At 57.0% G+C, this 23,935-nt stretch overlaps 2 protein-coding genes across 2 annotated transcripts in view; one reads left to right on the forward strand and one right to left on the reverse strand.

The window, feature by feature from the left end:
• The first annotated feature begins 2,496 nt into the window (after nucleotides 1-2,496).
• SLC38A8 (solute carrier family 38 member 8) lies at nucleotides 2,497-7,282 on the forward strand. The gene is given in 11 exon segments (XM_072872812.1): nucleotides 2,497-2,679; nucleotides 3,215-3,413; nucleotides 3,633-3,786; nucleotides 3,934-4,038; nucleotides 4,358-4,415; nucleotides 4,698-4,826; nucleotides 4,828-4,902; nucleotides 4,904-5,085; nucleotides 5,177-5,376; nucleotides 5,575-5,626; nucleotides 7,119-7,282. Coding segments are annotated over 11 exon segments (1,434 nt in total). The 3' UTR covers nucleotides 7,216-7,282.
• Nucleotides 7,283-8,108: 826 nt separating this feature from the next.
• The window catches only part of NECAB2 (N-terminal EF-hand calcium binding protein 2), an 85,048-nt gene continuing 69,221 nt past the window's right edge, over nucleotides 8,109-23,935 (reverse strand). The window contains exons 6-13 of the mRNA XM_072872943.1: nucleotides 13,656-13,792; nucleotides 10,618-10,736; nucleotides 10,356-10,435; nucleotides 9,513-9,569; nucleotides 9,260-9,372; nucleotides 8,883-8,960; nucleotides 8,426-8,517; nucleotides 8,109-8,233 (exon numbers count right to left, since the gene is read on the reverse strand). Of these exons, the coding sequence (XP_072729044.1) occupies nucleotides 8,205-8,233; nucleotides 8,426-8,517; nucleotides 8,883-8,960; nucleotides 9,260-9,372; nucleotides 9,513-9,569; nucleotides 10,356-10,435; nucleotides 10,618-10,736; nucleotides 13,656-13,792 (705 nt within the window). The 3' untranslated portion in view covers nucleotides 8,109-8,204. The remainder of the gene's footprint in view (nucleotides 8,234-8,425; nucleotides 8,518-8,882; nucleotides 8,961-9,259; nucleotides 9,373-9,512; nucleotides 9,570-10,355; nucleotides 10,436-10,617; nucleotides 10,737-13,655; nucleotides 13,793-23,935) is intronic.

Genomic DNA, 23,935 nt, shown 5'->3' on the forward strand with positions numbered 1-23,935 from the left:
AAACAGCTTCTCTCTTTTGTCGCGAAGCTGCGAGGTTTTTCCCTGGCAGCTGCTTTGATCACCACTCCAAATAAAAGTACCTTTTCCCAGGAGGAGCAGGGAGGTGGTGGCTGCCTCTGTCAGTGAACAGCAGCAGTGCCTGGGCAGGGAAGCAGTCTGTACCAGTGAACAGTCTTGGGTGAGCTCTTGGGCAGCTCACTGGCTCCCACACAACCCTGGCTGGAGAGGGAGAGGGAGAAGGTGCCAGGAACAGCTGCGCTGGGCAGTCTGACTGCACCTGCCCCGTTCGGGGCTTATGATCATGGATGGTGGTGGTGGGCCTTGGGAAGGGCACTGTAGGAGAGCGCATTTCTCCGTGTAGCCTGGGGCAAACCTTCCAAGAGGTGGCCACGGATAGGGTTTCGCAGTGCACAAGTGCCCTGCAAAAAGGATTGGGAAAACCCATTTTCCCTAACCTGGAGAGCGGTTGGCTTTCCAAGTCTGCCCTGCCCCTTCCAAAGACGAGGATGAACTGGAAGAGGCCACATCCTGTTGCGGTGCCGGAGAAGGGACCGAGCTTTCACTTCAGAGCTGTTAGCGGAAGCTTGTCGGGGCTGAGGAGGTGGTCCTGAGGTTGGGCTGCTTGTGCCATCCCAATGGGCTGGGAGCCAGAGGTGCCCTTTGCTCCTCCCTCTCCAACCATGCAGCCATGCCGACAGGGAGGGGATTTTGTCCATCTCACCCGTGGCATCAGGGTCTCTTGTAGGACCAACGAGCAACAGCTCTGCAAGTTGCACTGGTTGCAAAAGAGCTGTCAGTAAAGGTGTAAAATCTCAATGGCCAGACCTTAGAAGAGATTGCAGGTAGCAAAGCGTAATTGTAGTCGGTGTTTTCATTTGTCCAAAATGAGGACTGTCCATTTGCACCTTTGTACTTTTGGCTGTCTTCAAAGATAATAATGTGGAAAATATATTGGCAGCCCTTTTTCCATCAAAAAGAAGGGAGGAGGGCACCTGCCAAGGAGACATAGCAGCGGGTAAAGCTGGAAACCCATGGGGACCCTTGGGTTACGGCTTGCAGCCCAGGGGCTGGAGCACCCAGATAAATGGGAGAAAGGGGGAAAAATATAGGCGAGGGAGCCCAGAGCCACTGAGCAGAGAAACTGCCCTGGGGCTCCTGCACTGGCGTGGGAGGTGGGCTGCGTCCCTTTGATTTGAGGCGTTCCCATCAGAAGGAGCCTGGAAAGCTTTGGTGCCGCTGCTCTGGTCAGTGCTAATGAGGAGGCTCGCTCCTCTCATCGCAGCACTAATGAGAGATTACTGCTCCACCGCAGCCTTGAAACCAGAGTCAAGCTGTATCAAAGTGCCAGTCCGAATTAAGAGCCTTTCCCAGTGGCTGGTATTTTACAGCCCAGTGGCCAATTTCTAAATCATAGAGGCCAATTATTTCCAAAGCCTTTGGTGTGCAGCTAATGAAGGCCTGGAAGGGCCCTTCTAAATGGTTATAAGCCCTGTAGGCGGCAGAGATGTAATGGAGGTGGCAGGCACAATTAGCCATCCATAATTCCTCCTAGCAGCTGATTAAAGTCTCTTTATCTGTCTTACCGAGATCAGAAGGGCACATATTTGGGAAATCAAAAATGCATTAGAGGCTGTCAGCTGGAGTCAGGGGCCTGTGCACTGAGCCCTGGAGCAGTGGCACGGGCTGGGAGCAGCACAGAGCTGCTGTGTGTCCCCCCCGTGTAGGGGATGGGCCCCTCATCCCTGTGGAGTGGGGGTCCCCTGCAGCACCAGTCACCCCATCCTGTTATCCCAGCACCCCCTTTCCCTGCATGGGTGTGGCTCCTCACTAAAGGTCTCCTGAGTGCAGGAGCATCCCGGTGGGCTTTTAGCTGCCGTGGAGACACCGAGGAGTGCTGGCCTCATCCTGCACCCAACGTGTGGTGAAGCACCCACCAGCCAAATGGTCTGAAGGGCACCCGCTGCAGCCACCTTCCCTCACCCTCCCCGCCCTGGGATGCTCCAAAATGCGTCGTGGTGGGAATTTCATGGATGGGGCGAACGCAGCTGGAACGGGGAGCCCCCAGCCTGCCCAGCCTGAGCCCCGTGCTGGGAGCTGATGGGGCTGCTGGTTTTCCTGTGGTCTCTACTAGCTCTTTGAGACTTGGGGATGCCCACAGACAGTGGGACGTGGACCGCTGGTCCCGAGCCAGGGGGATTGCATGAACCGTGGTCTCCCCCGCTGTCCACGGGGGCTTCGGGGTGATGTCCGCTCCCCCGCACCCGCGCTGGGGTGCGATCGGGACGGGGCTTTCCTTGGGTGAGCTCGGGGGGGGTGGGTCCCACGGCCGCGGTGGCTCCTGCCCCGTCCCCCGGTGCCCCCCTCCCACTCCCCGCGGGGGCGGGGGGTCCGCGGAGCCCCCGCGCTCCCCCGCGCCCGCCCCCGCGGGGTCCGGCGGAGGGGGGGTGCGCTCCCCCTGCCCGCCCCGGCCCAGAGCCCCGCCGAGGAGGCGACGGAATGGAGCGGGCGGCGGGCGAGGGCCGGCCCCTGCTGCCGGCGGCGGCGGCGGGCAGCGCCGGGCTCTCCTCCGCCGGCGCCGTCTTCATCATGCTGAAGTCGGCGCTGGGCGCGGGGCTGCTGAGCTTCCCCTGGGCCTTCGGCAGGGCCGGCGGCGCCGCCCCCGCCCTCCTGGTGGAGCTGGTAAGGGGGGCCGGGGGGGGCCGATCCGGGGTGGGGGACGGGAGCGAGGGGCTGCGGGCAGCGGCACCCCCAGAGGGAGCCGAGGCGCCTGCCGGCCTGGGGAAAGGGGCGAAGGGAGCGTGGGGTTCACCTGCCCCGGTGTCTGGGGGGCTGCTGGGGACCCTCCCCTCCACACGGCGCGCAGCGCCCGTGTCCCGCCCCAGGCTGAAAGCGAGAACAGCCCGGGCAGGGGTGCAAAAGCCGCTGCCGCCCTAGAGAAGCTCTTCCCATCCGAAGCCACGCTTCTGGCTGGCTTTTAGCTCAACCTAGAATAAAATTGGTGGCTGGTCCCCTACATGCCCAAAACGTCCAAGTCTAAACCCAAAGTATCACGTAGGGCTGTTTCTCCATCCTTTTGCTGGTCTGTGTTACCTGGCGCCACAAGGCAACCCGGCCAGCAACCTGGTCTCTGGCCATGGCCCTGCTGCATCCCCCTGGGTCTGGGGGGGTGATGGAGGGTTGGCGTGGTGCTTCTTGCCGGGTCCTGTCCCTGCAGGGCTCGCTGGTCTTCCTGGTGAGCGGGCTGGCGGTGCTGGGCTATGCGGCGGCCCTCAGCGCCCAGCCCACCTACCAGGGGGTCGTCCGGGCAGTGTGCGGGGCAGCAGCGGGGAAGCTCTGTGAGATCTGCTTCCTCCTCAACCTCTTCATGATCTCCGTGGCCCTCCTCAGGGTGGTGGGTGACCAGCTGGAGAAACGTGAGTTGTTTCCCCCCACTGCATTTGGAGCTTGCTTGCGGCCGGCGGCTCCCGGGAGTGAGGGGAAGGTCGTCCCATGTGGGCTGGGGGCAGCCCTGGGGTTTTCTTGGGACACCAAAGGATGTGGGGGACCCTGGCCCTGCCATGGTGTGATGCTCCCAACCCCCTTGGACCACCTTTTGGGACGCAGCTGACCCCCCCCCCCGCTGCCCCCCACAGTGTGTGACTCCCTGTACCCCAATGGGACACTGAGTGGGCCCCCCCTGCCACCCCCCTGGTATGCAGATCAGCGCTTCACCCTCTCGGCTCTCTGTGTCCTTGTCATCTTCCCGCTCTCCGTCCCCAAGGAGATCGGCTTCCAGAAGTACTCCAGGTACCACCTGGGCTACCCCACGGTGGCCCACCCCTGGGCACCCTGTACCCCAGGCCACCTCCTCCCGGGTCCCTGCGGGGCCATGGGACCACCCTCCCTCCCGGCTCCCAAGGGTCTGTGTGCTGATGCTCTCCCATGCCCTGGCAGCATCCTGGGCACGCTGGCTGCCTGCTACCTCACCCTGGTCATCATCCTGAAATACCACCTGCAAGCAGAGAGCCTGGGCTTGCCTGAGCTCCCCCAGCCCTCCAGGTAGTAGGGGCCAGCCCCACGTCCCTCCTGCCCCATCCTCTGTGGCATCAGCATTGGCATGGGGCAGGACTGGAGGCCGTGCAGGGAGTGGCCCTGAGTGGGGGGGGAAGAGCTGGCATGGGGACAGTGCTGGCAGGGCGGTGGGTGGCAGCCCCCAGCCCCAGCTTTCGCCCCAGCAATTCCTCCTTCTCCCAGAATCACTGGGCGGGAGGTTCCCGCGGTGGCATCCAGGCTTCAAAGCTTATGCCACCAAGGTCCCCTCTGCCTCTGGGGGCCTCACGCCCTTCGCTCTGTGCTTCCTCCCCACCCCATGCCACAGGGCCTCCTCCTGGGCCTCCATCTTCAGCATCATCCCCACCATCTGCTTCGGCTTCCAGGTAGGTCAGCCTGACCCCACTGTCCCACTGGCTGCTGGGGCGGTGCTGGCAGCCTCCTGCAGCATGCCAGACCATGGGGACACCTGCCCTTGCGGGCGGGGGTGGGGGGTGGGGGTACAGGGAAGGGACCCATGGCTGTCACCAGAGGTGGCTGTGGGGCAGGACACAAGCCCCTGGGGCCAGGGGAGAGCAGAACAGGGCACCCACGGGTGGGAGGCAAGGCACTGGGGGTGGGGGTTGTTCCTGCATGGGGCCCCAGCACCGTCCCCCCGTGCCTTGCAGTGCCACGAGGCCTGCGTGGCCATCTACAGCAGCATGCGCAACCGGAGCTTCTCCCACTGGGTCACTGTCTCCGTGCTCTCCATGCTCATCTGCCTGCTCATCTACTCCCTCACTGGTAACCCCAGCACTGGAGCCCTTCAGCCCCTCCTTGCCCCGGGGGTTCCCCCTCATCCATCCTCCTCGGGGCTCCTCCGTCCTCCTCACTGGCCTGGCCGCCCACCCCTGCCTCTCCGTCGGCAGGGCTCTATGGCTACCTGACCTTCGGCGAGGCCGTGGCATCCGACGTCCTGATGTCCTACTCAGGGAATGACCCGGTTGTCATTGTCGCCCGCCTGCTCTTCGGCGTCTCCATCATCACCATCTACCCCATCGTGGTGCTGCTGGGCAGGTGAGGGGGTGGTGGCGAGCTGGGAGTCCCCCTGGCCAGTGCGACTCCACTGGGTGCCGTCAGCCCCCCGACACCCCCACACTCCCCCCAGGTCGGTGGTGCGGGATGTGTGGGCAACCCCCAAGTGCAGGGCCACAGCGGTGCCCGAGGCGCACGAGCAGCGGAGTCGGGTGGTGCTGACGGTCGCCTGGATGGCCACCACACTTGCCATCGCCCTCTTCGTCCCGGACATCGGCAAGGTCATCGAGCTTATTGGGGGCATCAGCGCCTTCTTCATCTTCATCTTCCCAGGCAAGAGTGAGCAGTGGGAGGGAGGGGGTCACCGGTGCCAAAAGCATTGCTGGGCGGGGGGATGGGGGGGCTGCAGTGGTGGGTGGCCTGTCCTGGCCCCATTTTGGGGACGCAGGGCCATGCTTGTGGGGGATACTGTGGTGGGGCCTGGGTGAGGGGTGCCGTGGTGGTGGGGCTGAGCCTCTGTGTTGGCGGCAGGGATGTGCCTGGTGTGCATGACTGGGACCCACACCCTCGGGCCACGCAAAAAGTGAGTGTCTGCGGGCTCGGCGGCGGGTAAGGGTGCGGCATCCCACGACCCATGGCCTGGGCAGGGTCCCTGGGGGTCACCAGGGCCAAGGTGGGAGCCCCACAAGGAGGGGGATTTGGGACACCTGTAGGCACTGAAAGCAGCAGCACTTGCTGTGGGACATGGGGGCTGCAGTGGGGCTGAATGGTGGGTATGGAGGGATGTGCTTTGACATTGGGGATGTGCCTGGGTACCAGGGGTGTGCCCAGGCAATGGGGTGGTGCCCTGGTATCAGGGGTGTGCCTGGGTATCAGGGAGGTGCCCGGGTACCAGACCCCTTGCAAGGCAGAGTGGCTGTAGGGGAGGGAGAGCCATGGAGTTTGGAGGCACTGGGGCACCTGGTGGGGGCTGGGCTGGTGTTCAGAGGGGCACGGTGCCCCAAGGCGGGCAGCCGTCAGGTGCTCAGTGTCTGTTGTGCCGGGGCAGCGTGTCCCCATCACCGCTCCTGGCTGGAGAGGCTGGGGCACAGCAGCAGCCCATGTCAGGGGGACCTGGCATGGTGCTGGGAAGTTCTGGGGTAAGTGTGTGCCAAAGCGTGTCTGCAGTGCCTGTGGGGGAGCAGCAAAGTCTGAGTGAGGACGGAGGTGATGTGAGGGGGTCCTGTCCCCCATGGCAGCCAGAGGGAGCACCCCAGGACCTTGGGGTCTCGGCCAAGAGAGTGCCCTGTGGGGGGCCCATGGCTGGCTGGGCAGGAGTGAGGGTGCCCCCAGGGTGTTGAAGTGCTAGGGGACACCAAGGCAGGAGGCGAGCAGGGGCACCCAGGTGGGAGACAAGGACTTGGAGAGGTCCCTCGAGGAGACCCGCCAGGGAGTGAGCCCGGGAGTGCCGTCACATGAGCCAGGGCGATGGGGACAGTCCCAGCCTGCCTGGAGAAGTTCAGGAAGGTGCATGGTGTGGACGACCCCACGATGGAGCAGCAGCAGGGTTTGGGGGTGAGTGCCACATCCCGGGGACTCAGTGTCTGGCCAAGATGGGGGGCTGTGTGCCTGGGGAAAGGGGGACAGGGAGGTGCAGATCCACACGTCACAGGGCTGGGGATGGAGCTGGGGAGGGGACAGGGGTGGGGGCATGTAGCAATAGGGTGGGGGCTGAGGGTGTGTGGGAGCGGCCGTGCCTGAGCATGGGGGGCCAATGTGGGTCTGTGCCCCTCGGTGGGGCCACCGGGCGCAAGCAGAACCAGGGATGGTCTCATGGTAGTGGCTGCCAGGCTTTTGACCAGGTTTTGTGTGTCGTTGCAGTGGGCACGGGGGATGAGCCAGAAGGTCTTCAGCCATTCGCAGGGAGCGATGCAGAGGACCATGGCAGGGGAGGCTGAGACCCTGCAGAGGGCCCCACACCTGAGGGGATCAGGGGCCGGCGGGTGGCATGTTACTGGGTAACATGCTGGTGGGCTGGTGGGCTCTGGTGGGCTGGTGGGCTCTGTCCCACCAGACCCCTGCTCGTGTCCCCACAGGGCTGCTCTCATCGCCTGGGGCATCCTCTCCGTGCTCGGGGGTGCCTTCGTCTGCGGGCAGAGCGCTGCCCTGGCCGTGCTGGGGCTGCTGCGCTGAGGGGCCGCGGACTCCCCCATCGTGCTCCCCACCATGACCCCCCCACCATGTCCCCTCAGCCCCATCACCCTGGACAGCTGCCCCGGACACGGCTACACCGCTGGAGCCCATTGCGGTTTTATTTGGCATCACCGCCCCCGTTGTACAGCAGCTAATAAAGATGGGACCAGGGTATCAGTGAGGGCCCTGCGCCATGCACCCTGAGGGACCCCTGGGCACGGCAGGGTGGGGGCAGGAGAGGCAGCGAGCGCTGCCCACGCACAGACAGACACACAAACAGACACACAGACAGACATACAGACCCCAGGAGGGGGGGACAGCCACCCCCACGCCTGCAAGGCACCCGCTGCCACCGCGCACATGTGAAGGAAACCCCTCGGGACCACCCACATCCCCCAGGACTAAGGGGCACCCCGGGAGCAGGTATACCACCCTTCACCACCACCCTGACGCCCCCCCACCAGGGGCTCAGGTCTCTGTCCCTGCAGGCACACACACTGCGCTGGGCACAGCCTCACCCCCAAAGCCCCCTCCCCAGGTGGCCCTGGGGACTAGCAGGGACCCCCAACTTACCCCCCCAAGGGGAGCTCCAGCCTCACACTCCCACCTCTCCTCCTTATCACTGGCTCCCTACCCCTGCCTTGCTCCCTCCCCATCGCCTGGCTGCCTGCACCCTGCCTCCCCCACTCCCTGCCTGCCCATGCCTGGGGGATGCCCCCCCAGCCCTGCCAGACCCTCCCTGGCAGACCCGAGGGGGGTGCACACCCCCTCCCCAGAGACCACCCCAGGGAGACCACTCTCACTCCAGGGAGAAGTGACCCAGGTGATGGGGTAGCTGGGGGCGAGACCCTCTGGGGGCTGGGGACACACACGGGGGTTTCCTTCACTGCCGACAGGTCACACTGACACTTCCCAACCCCCAGCCATGCAGGGGGTCACGGCCACCCTGCAGCAGGGATGGGCGCTGGCAGGGTCCCCGGCACTGGCGGTCACTCTCGGCTCAGGGTGCACCAGGCGGCTGCAGGGGAACGGCACCAGAGGGTCACCCCTGCCCGTCCCTGCATCACCCCGTACCCCCCACCCCACCCAGCGCAGCCCGTGCTGCCCCCCACTCTGTGCCCCCTGCCCACCCCTGCTCCCCGACAGTGGGAGTGGTGCTGGACGCCCGGGGGTCCCTGTCCCCCACCCCGCAGAGCAGCCGCCCTCCTACCTGGCACAGCCACGCTGGAGACGGCCTCGGGCTGGCTCAGTGTGTCCACCTTGACGTGCTGGAAGCCCTTGCAGGTGGCACTCTGCAGGTGCCTGCACCCAGGCAGGAGAGAGGGTGACAGCCTCCCCCTGATTCACCATCCCAGCCCCCTGCAACCCCGTTGGCTCTGGCAGGGGCTGGGTGCCAGCAATCCCACGCACCCTCCCCTTGGGCAAAGCGCCCTGCCATGGTTCAGGCCAAAGAAAGAGACCTCCCATCCCCCATGTCCAAAGGCATCCCCAGGTGGGAGATGCACAGAGACCTCCCAAGCCCCCTGTCCCCTTTACAGTGACAGCCCCAGGACAGATCCTCGCCCCTGCCATCAGATGGGACAGAGCTTGGGGTTCAGCAGCTCCAACACCCCTCTGCGCCCAAGCACCCCACCCAAAAATGAGCTTTTTGTGCCCCCTTCTCCTACCTCTTCCAGTCCTCCTCAGTCTCCCAGAACTCATAGACAATGAAGGTGACCCCGTCAGGCAGCTTCACTGCTGTGATGCTGGCAGGAGCGGGGAGCGGGGTGAGCCCAGGACCATGGGGCATCCCTCCCCCCCCAGCCCCAGCAGCCCATGTGGGGAGACCTCCCACCCCCCACCCCCCACCCCACCCCCCAGCACTCCCCAGCCCATGCAAAAGGGTTTTGGTGGCCGAGAATCACTACACCCCAAATCCTGGCCGTTTTGCCTCAGCCCTTCACTTGGTGGGGTGCCCCTTGCTGCAAGGGCAGCTGGACACCCCTGCCCCCCCAGGCCCCCAAGCCCCCCGGCCCCCTGATGCGCGGCTGCCGGTGGTACCCACTGGAAGCAGTCCCGCTCCCCGGCCACGCTCTTCAGATACTGCTTCAGGGAGCTGCAAAACTCGCCCAGGTGCTTGTGCGACACCGTCATCTCATCCCGCACCAGGAGGAGGTACTGCCGGGCCCCCCGAAACACAGTGGCATATAAGACCCGAAAAACACGGTGACACCCCATGCCCCCCACCCACTCCCAAGTCTGATGCCATGCTGCAGGGACACCCCAGCACCCCGTGGGTGGTGGCCGGGCACTCTCACCGTGCAAGCCGTGCTCTCGCTGTCCGACAGCCGCTGGTGCAGGTCAAACCAGAGAGTCTGGGAAAAGGGGGAAAAGCAGCAGGGGGGTAGGCTGAGGCTGCGTGTCCCTCCCAGGCTGGCGAGTTTCTGTCCCCAGCGCTTGGCATGACGGGCTGTGCCCCTTTCTCTGCAGGGGACGGCTCTGAGAGCCATTAGTACCTTCACGCCCTCCCACAGGACCCTCTGCAAAAGCTCCCTGTGCTCCCAGCACAGGCGACATCCCTGACACAATGTCCTCGCATCAGCCCCAAAATGGCTGTCCCCTTTTCAAGGTCCCTGAATTGTCCCTGGGGCAGCAGGAGCAGGGGCATTCCTCCTCAGCAGCCACTCACGCCTTCCCAGCCCCGGGCACACTCTTATTTCCTCTGGCAACCATGACTGATTGACATTTTTCTGCCCTCATCCTTCACAGCACCTCTCTGCCCCCAGGTACAGCACCACCTTTCTCCTGTCCCCCTCTGCCCTGAAAGTGCAAACCGGGAGGATTTCAGAAACATCTCCTGCACTGCAACATTTTCTCCTTCAGCCCCTAGATGGAGTAAGACAAGAGACAAGACGGAGCAAGAGATGCTGCCTTCTTCCTTATGTTGTTTTCTTGTTTAAATAAACTCACACTTAATAGTTGCACATTCAATAGTTGCCATCAGCTCATGAGACGTAATATCCTCCAACACCACCACCACCAGCAACTCAGCTCCCACCCGTGGCCCATGCACGCCACAGCACAGGGATGGGCATGGCCACCCCTTGGTCATGCGGGGACACCCAAGGGACAGCCCTATGCGTGGAAACGCTGGCCCTTACCTTGTCCTCCAGCCTGCTGATCAGCTCGGCCAGCCTGTTGATCTGCCCCTCCAGCCCCTCCGCCTTGGTGTCAGGGGAACCTGTGCGGAGCCAGGAGGCAGTGATGGAGCGAGAGGCACCTGCGGGCACCCCCGAGAACCCTGCTGCCCTCCGGGGAAGTCGAGCATTGCCTCTGTGCTGCCACTGGGACCGCAGCTCCCTTCCCCGAGCGCCCCAAGCCACCCCTGCCTGCCAGTGTGGCTGGGAAGCAGCCATCGCTTACCAGTCTGGAAGCTCTTCCCATGCTCCCTGGGGACCATCCGGCTGGTGGGAGAGTAGCTGGGCACGGGGCTGTCGTACCAGGTGTCCATCAGACCATGGCCAGCCTTGCTGGGGTAGTGCCTGCAACCAGAGAGCGTACAGGCCGTCAGGGAGGGCAGAGCTGGGCATGTACAGCGTGGTGTGAGCTGGCCCCAGGGAGCTGACATTGGAGCATCTTTTTTGGCAGCTCTGCTGCCGATGCCAGACCCCTTGGAGAGCAGCAGTGCCCACATCGTGCCCAGGCAGCACAGGCTTCCTTCTCATACCATCCTTCAGCATCACTCGGTGTGGGGTTGGTCAGAATCAGAGCAACATCAGTGGGCTGCTCCCAGCAGCTGTCACTTTTCTTCCCTGCTTATGAAACACCGCAGCAGCCCTCCCAGCATCTCCTGCAGCCCTTGGGGATTTTTTCTCACCTAGGCAGACACCCACAACATTGGGCATTCGGGTGCCGGAAGCTGTGCCCAGACAGCTGGCTGCACCTTAGCGGGGCTGGTTTTGCAGTCGGATGACTTTGGCGACTAACACATGGGAAAAGTTGCTGTCACACGGGCAGCACACAGGCTGCCCATGCCTGAACTGCCGCCCATGAGCACGGAAATCCTGCCCGCCTGGCAGCCTGGCCATGCATCCCACCAAGAGGCTGCAGCTGTGGTTATTCTGGAGAATGGAGACACATCCACCATAGCATCTCCTCCACCTTGCTTCTTCCTCTGTGGCTAAAAAGCCCATTTGGCCTGGCTCATCTGGAGAGCCTCTTGGACAAACACCTCTTGGAGAAAAGGCGCGTGTTTGCACTCATGCATGCATGTACCCCTGAGACATCAATGACCATCCAGCCTCAGCATCTCGGTGGTCCCCTCCAGGCCCTTGTTCATTTGCAAGCCAGAGAGGATGCTAAGAGCTGCCATCCCCACAAGGGTTTGCAGCTGCCATCCGTGTGCGGTGAGATGGGAATGGGTTTTGGGAAGGATGACCCTCTCTTTCCTTCCTCCTCCACCGATGGGAAGCCTGAGCCACAGAGAGGCTGAGCCGCTCAAAGGGTTTCCAGCGTTTCCTTCCAGCAAGAGCACCTCCATGCCAGCTGCCCACTGATGGAGGTGCCCAGGAGCCCCAGCTCCTCTTGGCATCTCTTGCCAGCCATGCAGCTCCTGGCTGGAGACAACACGCTGAGCACTGGGGAGCTGATGGGCACAACTCCAGCCAGCATCGTTCCTGCCCTCTTGTCCCTCCCCAGACACCCAGCTCCCTCCAAAGCGCAGCAGCCGGGTGCCCTCTCTACCCTTCCCGGCTACCCCAAGCAATTTCGGCTGGCTCCTTTGGTGCCAAGGGAGCAATGTCCAGGCTGCTGTTGTCCCCCAAAATCAGCCAGTGTGGACTTGACCATGCACATGGGAACACGATGAGCAGATCTGCTCCTGAAGAACATCCCCAAGAAGACAAAGAAGCAAGAACAGCAATAAAGGTGGCAGGAACATCCCCATCGCTGCAGGCTGTGCAATAATCCCACTGCCAGCGCTGAATAATCCCCCGTCAATAGGCAGGAAATTAGGCGAGAACAAACAGAGATTTCTTTTTAATCACAATTTAATGAGGTGTCTCAGGCTTGGACACTCTGCTCTCACACTTTGTTTTACAGCCCTTTATTTTGGTGCTTTTTAGGCTGCCTCTTTGCAGATGCATGAGATCATTTTTTGTGAGGTTTTTTTGGGGGGTTTTTTTTGGCTATTATCACCATGAGAAAACAACTACAATACTCCTCATTATGAACTGGGCCCACACATGAGCAAATAAAAGCCAGCAAAGTCTTTCATGGTCTCTAATTGCTCCGTCTGATATTGGGCTTGTTTCCTTTTCATTGTTTCCCAGGAGCTCTTACTTTTTCCACGTTTTGTACAAGGTTTGCCACAGGCCATCCGTTTCCTTCCAAAATGGGGTGATGAGATGCCCCTAGAGCATTCCTCCTAGGAAAACTGGTGAGATGCCACCAGAGCTGCCCAGGGTCTCGCTGTGTCCCAGGCAGCAACAGCTCCTCTGAGACCAGCCCACTGCTGCCTGTCCAGGATGCAACTGCTGCTGATGTTAAAACCGAAAATGCCAAGACCTGGCTGCAGTGAAGCATTCGGGCACGTCAGCCCCTGCGGTGATTTTCACTCTCTGTGGTCTGCGTGCCTTGGCCCCCTCTGCCTGCCCGCAGCTTAGGGAAGCCAAGGCATCCCCCCAAGCATCCCGTGGCCTCCTGGTTTGCAGGTATGGCAGGAGAGGGATTCGCTTCATGAGCATCTGATGAATGGTTTCCATGGCAACCTGTCCTGGTTACAGCCAGTGACTGTGCTGAGGTCTGGGCTATGCTGCTGGGTACCCCTTATATTTTAGCCCTGGCAGCACTTGAGAAATCTTGGAACTGTCTCCTCTGTCTTCTCCAAGCTCAGCAGCACGTGCCAGGCTGCTGGGATGGGGACGGTCCCCTCATGTGGGACCCGAGGATGGCGGTAGTGTCCGTAGTGCACAAAGCACCTTTCGCCTCTGTGGATGATTTCACCCGCTGGGTGCCCCAGCAGGAGGGACAGCATCCCCGGCACATGAAGCTGCCTGCTGTGGCTGTACCCAGCACACGAGAGACATAGTGACCCTGTGTTTTGCCCTGGATGAGAACAGTGACCTTGCTCAGAGAAGCAGCCCCATGCACCCAGCGCTGCCCAGCCCCCTTGTTTGCATCCCCCCCTGCACTGCTCGTGGGTGAAGGGGTCAGGAGGGACCCTTAGAGCTGTGGGATAGTAAGGCACAGGGCAGGACAGAGTGGCGGAGGAAAGCCCCGAGAGCTCTTAGGAAGCTGGGAAGGGAGGCAAAGAGAAAGGCAGCCACTTGCCCGGCTCCCCTTCGCTCCCACACACCGTCTGCTGCATTTTCCCTCGCCCTGCAAAAGCATCCTCCTCCTCTCCCTCCCCCTGCACCAAAATCAACTGGGAAGGGGAGAGAAGGGCAGGAGGTGCTGCAGACCTGGCGGGGTTGGTTTGCTCGTCAATGGCATCCACGGCACTCTCCACGGAACTCAGCAGCGACTGGGTCTGGTTTGCCGTCTCCTTCAGCAGGAAGCGGGTCACGAACTGGTCCACGTTGCTGCCACTCTCGTACACCTGCCAAGGCAGACAGTGAGCATGGTGAGACGCAGCGCTGACCGCCCAGTGCCGTCAGGCGCCCCAGCTGGTGCAGCATCCGTCCAACATCCCACACACAAGCTGGTCCCCTCCATGTCCCCGACCGTAAGGGCCACAGGAGGAACGAGCACGTACTGTCCCACACCATGGGAAGCATATAGCCCTCCAGCATCTGTGGGTCGCCCAGCATATAGCCCCTCCAACATCCATCACCCCGGAACAGACTTATAGAGGCTGTGATGGGAGGGAGTGTGGGCAGTGAGGCACATCAGCAACGTAAAGAGGCGATTACCCAAAGCCCGTAGTTGCTCTCTTTACCGTGATCTTGCAGGGCGAGAGCCAGCGGGTGCAGGTATGAAAAGTGGCCCCTCCTGTGCTTTGGAGATCCCTACTCCGAGAGCTTCAGCATGTTATTTAGTGCCTTAGCCCACAACAGTATGGCCAACCCAGCGCTACAGTAAAAGGGGTTTGGGACAATTAACATGGCTCTCCCTGGGAAGCCGCAACCTGAAGGTGCCTTCAAGCCAGCAGCATAAAGCTCTGGCTGTCCCCACACAGGTCCCTCCCATCCCACGCTGTGAGACAAGAGCCTCAGCACATTTCAGCGTTAGTTTTGGTTTTTTTCTGAAGTGGGAGAAAAGGAAAGCTCTGGCCATTTGGGGCCATCTGGGGCCAGAGGCAGGATGGAGACAGCCTGCAGAGCAGGAATGCCTTCAGCAGGAGGCAGGCTGCTCCCAGGGAGCTTTGCTGGAGCAGGACGAGCTGTTTTAGTGACAGAAGCTCCTGGGGGAATCCAAACCCTCCCAAGGCAGAAAACACTTAATAAAATGTTTTAGCAGCACAACTGATCTGCTTAAAGTACCCAGGACCCCTTCCCCAGCACAGCCTTGCTCTACCCTGCTTATGGCACGGTCCTGCTCCTCCACCTCCTGCCAACCACCGGCAGAGGTGGGACACTGGCACAACTGGACTGACACCGGCACAACCAGTCTGGCACTGGCCCAATCAGTCCAACATTGGCCCAACACCACTCCAACCAGTCCAACACCAGCCCAACTGGTCTGACCCCAGCCGAACCAGACCAAGACCAGACCAGCCAGGCCACTGGCCACACCAGGTCTGGCTGATGCTAACCACTCAGCATCAGAGCTAAAAAAAAAACTTGTGGTGAAAAAAAAGGCTCCTCTAAACCCAAACTCACTAGCATCACTTTTTCCCCAGACTCTTTCCACCCCATCAGTGCCTGCTGGGACAGCACAGCAAGTGGCCCAGGCAAACCCCTGCTAGGCAGCCCATCCCTGCGTGCTGGCACCTCCTGGCACAGGACTCCTCCAGGACTCACGACTTTTTGGTGCCATGAGATGGGGATGGACACTCCTGGCTCCCTGCATGCCTCCGGCAATGACCAAACTCAGGGGTGAGACTGGAGTGGTCCCAGCACCACCAGTTATATGAGCACGCAGCAGCACAACATGACTACCCCAAGCTCCCCAAAGCAAATTATTCTTGTTTTATGGTGAAGTGATTAATGAGGGTTATTTCCATGGCAACCGGAGCGGCTCCACAAGAACCCCAAGGGCCTTTATCTCTTATTTTAAATCATAAAAGAAGAATGAGCTGAAGAAAAACACTTCTGGGGAAACTGGTCACAGAGCTGATTTCTCACCCCTGATTTGGTAGGGGAGCATGAGTTTCTTGACGGCTTCTTGAGCATCCAACTAGTGCGGTGGTTAATGACCACATTGGTCATTAATGGTAAATAACCATTGGTTATAACACCATAAAATTGGTTATAACTTGGTAAATAACACAAAAAACTTGCTCCCCTCCCTGTCAGTTGTGGTGTTTCTGGGGGACGCGCACGACATGGTGATCATCACCAGACGGTGATGCTGAAGCAAAATGCTATGCAGCATGCCATATTAATGATCTGCAGCTGCTCGCTGTAGCACCGTTGGGTGGCAGGGAGGGAGACGTAAGGAGGGCAGGGATCGATGCGCCGTGTTGTTCTTTCACCAGCACAGCCCGTCCCAGGACACTGGTCAAACGGAGACGGTACTGGCTCAGGGCACTCTATGGGCTGCAGCAGATCTGCATGGGGACCAAGCACTGGGATGCTCCTCAGGTTTGGGGGATGCACTCGGCAGCACATGCAGGACCCTGCCACCTTTTCAGCCTTTCTCCAAGCAGGACCATGCTCCCCTCCGCAGCCCCAGAGCTCCCCAGTACAGCCCAGTGCACGCCACCAGCATCACCATTATCCAACAGCTGGGTCAAGAGGTAGGAAAGCCAGCATCAGTGCTGGATATGGGGAGATGCATCAGAAGACCTGGCAGGAGGAGGGGGGATCTCCCTGGCCAGGGATCATCAAAGCCTCAGAAACACTACCCTTAACACTGAGTGATTGCCTCTGAGTTATCTCCTTCCTCCACGGCCTGGCGATGTTTGAAAACAAGGTCAGCCGGCTTAGAAAAAACTGCTCACCTGCTGGCTGTTAACAGTGAGATTCATAACACCCTGAAACCAAGTGCAGCTGGTGCAGCACTGCTCGCCCATACAAATGAGCACGGGATGATGAGTGTAATGGAGCAGTGTCCCCATTGGGGCTGCCTCGAGACCGTCTCTGCCTCGCCAGGGGAAACCGAAGATCAATGTCTCCCTCGCTCCTCCCTTCAGGATTTTGCCTTATTTTACCAGGGAGTGGAGCAGTGGGTGCCATGCCACAAGACCACGCAGCCTCCCAGGGCTGGCTGTGCTTCCTTGCCTGCTATGGAGGGGGTTGCTGCTGGGCTTTTTGGACCAGGACACTGGTGCCACCATGCCGAGCTCAGACATCTCCTGACAAGTCCTGCCCAGTTTTCCCTCACTCCGTGCAGGCAGGAAGAGTGATGAACAGGCAGCCTGGGACCATGGATGTGGCAGCTGGCGGAGCACCAGGCCCCCTCCGTGGGAGGCACAGGCACCGCCATGAGACAAACAGCAATAGAGCCAAGGGAGTGACTTGAAAACATTTGTTGAGGATTTGGATTGGGAAAAAAAATTTGAATGCAGTCACAAATATTCCTGGATAGTCAGACAATCTCTGTTCTCCCTAGAAAAATACTCACAACTTGCTCAGAACGTGCAATATACACTATACATACACCATGTGTATTATTTCCAAGCACCATATTATACACACAGACATTTATGTCACATCTGAACAAGTCTGTATAGACAGTGTATTAAATTCACTGTCAAGGTACCTCACCGTTCATCTTCCTCTGCCGGCACGCTTTGGAAAGAGCCCCACGCTGGACCAAATCCACCTCTTTGCCCAGGCAATTATTTTATCATTTAATACATCTTCCACTATCCACACTCTGGCTAAGGAGGGTGTATTAAATCGATAAATCTCCTTGGCGAAGACATATAATTGCATTTGGGATCTGAAACAATTTCTTTCTTTCCCCCCCTCCACGGCTGCTCCCCCCACGCATGCCCCTGCCTGCAACCAGCAGCCTGCCCGTAATGAAGGCGTAAATATATTAATCAGGTGCTCAAACAGGCTCTGCTATAATTACAGATAGCTTTTGATTAACTCTCGCACCCTGCCCTGCTCTGATTGTGCTGGGGGATCTGATTGTGCTGGGGTGCTGGGGATCTGACTGCTGCCTCGGCAGAGGGTGGCTGTTCCCGTGGGCTGGGGGCTATGTCCCTCCTCGTGGATTTAATATAGACCTGCAGGCCTCTGGGAGCTGCCACCACTGAACATGGACTTGTGCGCGCTCCTTCGAGTGGCTGATTGGATTATTCTTTTAATTAAGAGCGCTGGTTTTCTGGGACATGATTTGCCCTGCCCAGCTTGAGGGCTGGATGTAAGCATGGGGCTGGCTGGAGCTGGAGGCCGCACCCAGGTCCCCGTGCCCTGAGAACCCCACTGCTTCTCCAAGCATGACTGCACTGCAAAGACACAGTAATTCCCCATTAACTTCCCTTTCCAGCAAGATCTCCAACACCACTGCCTTGTCCTCTTCTCCTCTGATAGTCACCCAAACCATGTACCACATCCCCCATGGGTGCTCCAAGCCCATCGACTGATTTTACACCCGCTCCATGCTGTTTAGCCCACACTCAGTTTCCCTTCCAGAGGTGCGAAAAGTGCACCACTGCTTTTTCATTTCAATCCATACGTCAAATAAATGAGGTAACATGCTGCTATTTACCTCCATTTTCTGCTGCTCTCCAGGACTCTCTAGCCTGTCTCCTGCAAATGCCACCAAAAAATTTCCTGATCAACCCTTCCCATGCCTCATGTGAACAGATCGCTCTCCCTAGCACGGAAGCCTGCTCCTTTTGGAAAATTGTATTCACGAAGGCGCAGGCTATGCCGAGTGCTGTCTGATCACACAGACTGGCTCCAGGTGCTAGAATATAAGGCTGCGAGAATATGCGTACTTAAATGTTGGGATTTTATTACCTAACTACAGCCTATAACCTTGGTTCAGCTTTAGGAAAAATCATACCAGTGATTCCCACGTTCATTTAAATCAGCTTAACTCCCTACATCGAGATTCACTGGATGGATGGATGTTGGGTACAAAGCTACGCCAGCTGGTGCAAAGGAATATTGGGGTGTCCATGAAGATCTGATGCTTTTTGTCAGGCCAGTAAGTATGATAGCTCTGAAATTAAAACAACGGTGGGTTTTTTTTCCTTCACTTAACTAACTCTGGCCATTTGCCAACCCAGCTGTGACATTTGCTCTCAGGAGCCGGGTCTGAAACGTGTGTGCTCAGAGGCTTTTCAGCTCTAGCAAATGTCTTATTTGGCATTGCAAAAATAAGTCATTATGAAGACCAGCTCCAAAGGAATCCTTCCCATCGTCTTATTTAAACATTTGTCAGTCTGTCCTAGGGAGATTTAATGAGGTTTGGTCTTATTAATTCCACCCTGAAGAGTTATTTCCTCCTTGCTTTGCTTGAGAAGTTAAAATATTTACGGAGATAATATAATAATTGCTGCTCAATGAAGCTGCTTTGTGCCAGAAGCTCTCGGAGGGGCGCATCTCCAAGCCTGTTCTTTTCCATCCAGCTAGTCCATTAGTTCAAGGCTAGAAAGACTTTGGCATCACAGATACTACCCTGCTGCAGAGTGTTTTGCTGGCAAGCCTCGGTTGAGGAAGGAGCATGGTGGCTGCCAAAGAGGCAGAGGAGGGTGAAAAAAGGCATCTCTCCCTTTGCTAGATCCCCAGCTGCCTGGCCTTGACGTCTGCTGCTGCAAACGGGCGGCCGCATGCATCTGCAGTGAGAAGCAAATGTAAAAGCCTCACTGAAAGGATGGCCTCTAGATTTCTGCAGGGGACAGCACTCAGGAGAGCCTCAGAAAGCGTCCGCGTTTGACAAACTGGGGCATGAGCCAGAGACATTGAAAAATGAGAGAAGGAAGGGGTAGGAAAAGGACAACTTGCTTTAGCCACAGGTAAGTGGGGAAATATTGCCCAGTGCTGGGTCCTCTGGTCAGTTGTCTGAGGTCCAAGCCGCAAATCCCACCCCTCTCTTCACATCACAGGCTTTTTACGTGTCTGCAATGCACCTTCCCACGCACAGCGGGTGCACACATCAGGGCACAGGCTGCTCAAAGCCCCGCCACGGCTCTTCCAGCGTTCTATATCCATATGCACCTGCCCCAAATCTGCCCAAATTCTGGCACACATTAATGAAAACACCCTTGGGATGTGTAACCTGTGTTAATCACAGCTGGAATTTTGGTGCCGTTGAGTGCTCGGACTTGCCAACACTGGCGTCGAGCATCCCTCACTGGGCACTGCAAACTGATGCCTAAAGCTGGGCTCTCATGGCTGTGTTCCTGTGCATATCAAATGACTGAAAAAGGAGATTTTCCAATGTTGTTGAGAATCTCAAAGCTTCTTTTCTGGCATTTTTAAAGGTCACAATTTAGCTCGTTAAGATCACAGGATGTAAAATATAAATGAGTCTGTGCCACCCACGGACTCAGAGACCTCCCCCATGACAACCCCGCACCTTCCCTTTGCCTTCCAGCGTTACAGCCTGAGCAACGAGGCTTTCCAGTGCTGGTTTTCAGTGAGATTGGCCAAATTGGCTGACATTTACCAAGCCTGGGGACATTGATGGCTTCTCCAATTTTTATTAACTCCAACCACTGCCGAAGCATGCTCACGGAGCGATGGCACCAAACTGAGGAGGCTTTTCAAACGGAAACCAAAGCCAATTCTGTTTCACCCACACTTTTCCTCCAGTTAAAAAAAACCAACCCAACAACAAACCCATTGCCATGACCTGAAACACCCCTGTCAAACCTCATCCCGGGATGACGGAGAGGTTATCTTCCACCCACTCACCCCTTTAAAAACCAGGCATGTGTTGTGCGGTAACCTCCAAGTGCCTGATTTAAATTTGTTGCTCATAATTGCCTGTTTTCTTTCAAGACATATTTTCTTATAATTAGAATAACACTCAGACCTGCCTCTTGCTCCTTTCCCTCCCCCCGACTCTTAAATCCCTTCAAAAGCAGAGACCCAAAACTGATTGCCTGGCACATAATCAGTAGAAGAAACCTGAAGAGAACAGACACTTAAATAGTTGATAAATGAAAGCATTAACATATGAAAGACCCTCAGCCTTCCTGAAAGGCTCTAAAAAAACAAATGAGGCACCTGTTCAGATAAAAAAATGATGACGGCATCACATGGGTTTTAAAAGTCTTTTGCTATAAAATCATCCTTTTATAAATCTCGGTGTTGGACCCTTCTCAGTTCATGTTTGCCTTGTCTGGTCCTGAAGGTCTCCTGCCATGGGCCCTTCCCAAACAATTTATCACAGGACTTCCCTCTTCTCATTATTAGAAAATCTCCTTGCTGCAATACAATCCCATTATTTCTTGATGCAGCCACGCGGATGTGAAGGGCAGGTAACTGTTGGCCCATGCATGCGCTATACAGCACACCCCCTGAGGTCACCTATGGATCAAGAGGCATATGGTACTTTTGCACCCTGTCCACTTAGCAGGCAAAGAACAACCTTGGAAACGAAGTGTAGCCTCCTACTTCTGCACACCCTGGCTATAATTAGCCTTTCCCTTCACACAAGTTCCTAATTAGCTGTATTTAGTATCCACAAGACAGTAAATTAATACACATTTTATTTCAGTTTTCCAAGGAAAGTACAGATTTTGTTTTCCAAACAGGACCTACTCAAAAGACCCTGCAGATGTAACGACGTGGGATGGTCAAGCTGCTGAAGGCTCAGCCTGGCTGTGCCAGCTGGTTACGTGTTGACTTGGTCCCTGCCTTTCCTTTTGCTGGCTCCTTCAAAGCTGCTCTTAGGCTATTTGGCAAGACCACAGCACTGACGTCTGGTGGATTTATTCCCTTCGCCATACAATTTATCCAATCTCAGGAGCAATAGCCTTAAAACAGGAGGGAGGAGGAGGAAAACCATGTCCTACAGGAGGTCCATGAGAGCTGGAGCCAGGGCAGCACGAGCAGGACCTCCAGAGAGATGCTCTTCCTTCTCAGAGCAAGAGGAGGAACAGGAATTTTGCAACAACAGACAAGCAGAAGAGCAGTGAATAAATATCTTAATCTAAAAATAAGCTCCAAGAGAGACTTTCTTGAGATACATCTCCCTGCCAGCCCCACTGTGCTCCCTGGCAGTCTGGCAGCCCAGCTGGGGCTCATGCACAGCCCTGTGGGGCTGGCAAGGAAATCGCTCTGGATGGCATCACATGGAGAATTGGCTTTCTGGTCTGGAGTCTGAACAGAAAAGTTGGGGAAAATTCAGTTCTTGCAGAACTGGAGTAGCACTTCTTGCTTCAATTTGCGGTGCAATATTTTCTTAAATTAATTTCAGAGGAGAGTTGCAGAAATACTTTCTGAGAAGCTAAACAAATATGTCTTGTTTCCTTTTAGGTTATTCTTGAACTATGAAGTTCCATAACTTTTCCAATAATCCACATCATTTTTTTGCTATAGAAATTGATACTGAAATTGTTCAGAAATGTATCATTCAAAATATATGGAAAGATGACTCAGCCTTTACCAATTCACCGCCCCATGGCCACTCCTTTCTTTTTTCAGCCAAAACCATTCACCATTCTCCTTCTCTGAAGGAGAGCCTGATGTGCGGTAGGGTACAAATTCTCCCAGGAAGAAAGATGAAGCAACACACGTGCTGCACTGCAGTGGTACCCCATGGGCTTCAAGCCCAGACCAGCTGATGCTCATGTAACCTCCATGGCTCGGTGTGAGCCGAGTCGGGGCCAGATCATGATGTCTATGGGAAGACCCGAGCAGCTCATGCTGTTTGGGCTGGGCACTACCCTGTGTTGCTCTTATACCCTGCCACGGGCCAGCCTCCTGCCACAGCAAAGCACTGCTCCAGGAGCCTCAGATGACCTCAGTATGAACACCAAGTTTGTTCAGCAGAGCAGGAGAAAACCTGCTCAAGTAAAATGAAAGGACGAGATAAAGGATTAGCTGGAGGGTGGGAGCAAAAGATTATTTTTAAGGATTATTTCTACTGACTATTTTATCTCGAGGTGTCATCATTCAAAAAAGAGCAATATCATATTTGGCAAGCTTAATTTTGGCAGGTAAGAATGCAAATGAGAACACTCTATATTGCTGTTCTGGACTGTGCTATAAAACAAAAAAAACCCATCCATCATTTTTAGCATCCAAGACTGGTGGCAGATGCTGCTTGCTCTGGGGCGGTTACTGAGCTGCTCAAACAAGCACTCCTTTGCAAGGTGCTGCTGGTGGCTGAAAGCTGGAGGAGACCCACAGCCATGCTGGCACTGGCAGTGGGGAGAGGAGGTCTGCTGCAGCAGCTCCCACTGAGCCCCAGGAGCCCAGCATCTCCTGTTCACTGCAACGACATGTCATAAGGCAGAGACAATAAGGGTGAATTGCAGCAGGAACAATTTAACTCACAAATAATGTATGCAAACCTATTCATCCGTATGTATACACCTCTGAGCTCCCTAGCGCTGCTGGAGCATCAGCAGCTGGTATTGAAGGTCAGTACACTCAGTTTTCCCTTTAAGATTTACATATTCTCTCACCTAAATAATGACTCTCGGGAGAAAATGTGTTTGCAGCCGGTTTGGGTACAGTGCCTGTCCATAAGACACGTGTGGTATTTGGCACCCTGACATGAGAAGGCTCTCAAGGGGTGTGTGATGTGTCACCACTTGGTCATATTTCCACTCCAGGTCCATTAAATGAGATAAAAAGGATTTTGGCAAGTGAGAGACTGGGAGCGCAGCTGGCAGCAAGCAAGCAAGGGTAAAACACCATCTTTCACATTGCCTATTGCTCCCCTCCAGGACCGAAGGTGATGCTGAATATCAAGTACAGGGTGGTCCAGGGCCACCCACAAGTCCTCAGGCCTCCTCCATAAATCCCTCCTGCTGCCCCTCACTCCTCCCTGAAGCCAGTCTCCAAATCCCCCCTAATTTGTCAGCACCCCCCTCCCCTGCTCTGCTCACCCTGTTCCTGGCCCTCACCGAAGCAGCGTGGCGCAGTCTTTCCCCGCACCATGTTCATGAGCACTAGAGAGATCAGCTCCATTTCATTCCAGTATGTGCATGAGGGGTTGTTGCAATTTCAGCTCCTATTTTGGGCAATTTTTCTTTCCAAGCACTCCCCTTCCAGCTGGGACAGGGCACATGCCAAGGATGGTCACCGGCGCTTCTTGGACCCGCCTGGTGCCCAACAGGAGCATCTCCGGGAAGAAGTGATTTGACCTTAAATCTGAGCTGCTTCATCCTTGAGGGCATTCCTCACTCAGCATTTTTGGGACTTCTTTGCAGCTTGCTTTTAAAGTTTGTCTCACTGCTAAAGGTCAGCCTTGCTAATGTTTCCATGCTCAGTGCTGCAAAATGCTCATTTGGCAAAAGCGGGGAACAGGAGCAACCCCAGTGCAGCAGGTAGTGGAAGCCATACCCGGCAGGAACAGGGCTAATTGAGCCTCTCAGGCTCAAAAAACCACAAAATGTGCTTTTTTTACCAAGCTAAAGCACATTTCCTGGGCTGTCTGGGTGAGGGTGTTGTTCAGTGGTAATCACTGCCCCAGCGCTCCCCCTCCAGCTTCCCAGGCA

The sequence above is a fragment of the Ciconia boyciana genome, chromosome 9 (assembly GCF_034638445.1).
Source record: "Ciconia boyciana chromosome 9, ASM3463844v1, whole genome shotgun sequence".
Lineage (NCBI taxonomy): Eukaryota > Metazoa > Chordata > Aves > Ciconiiformes > Ciconiidae > Ciconia > Ciconia boyciana.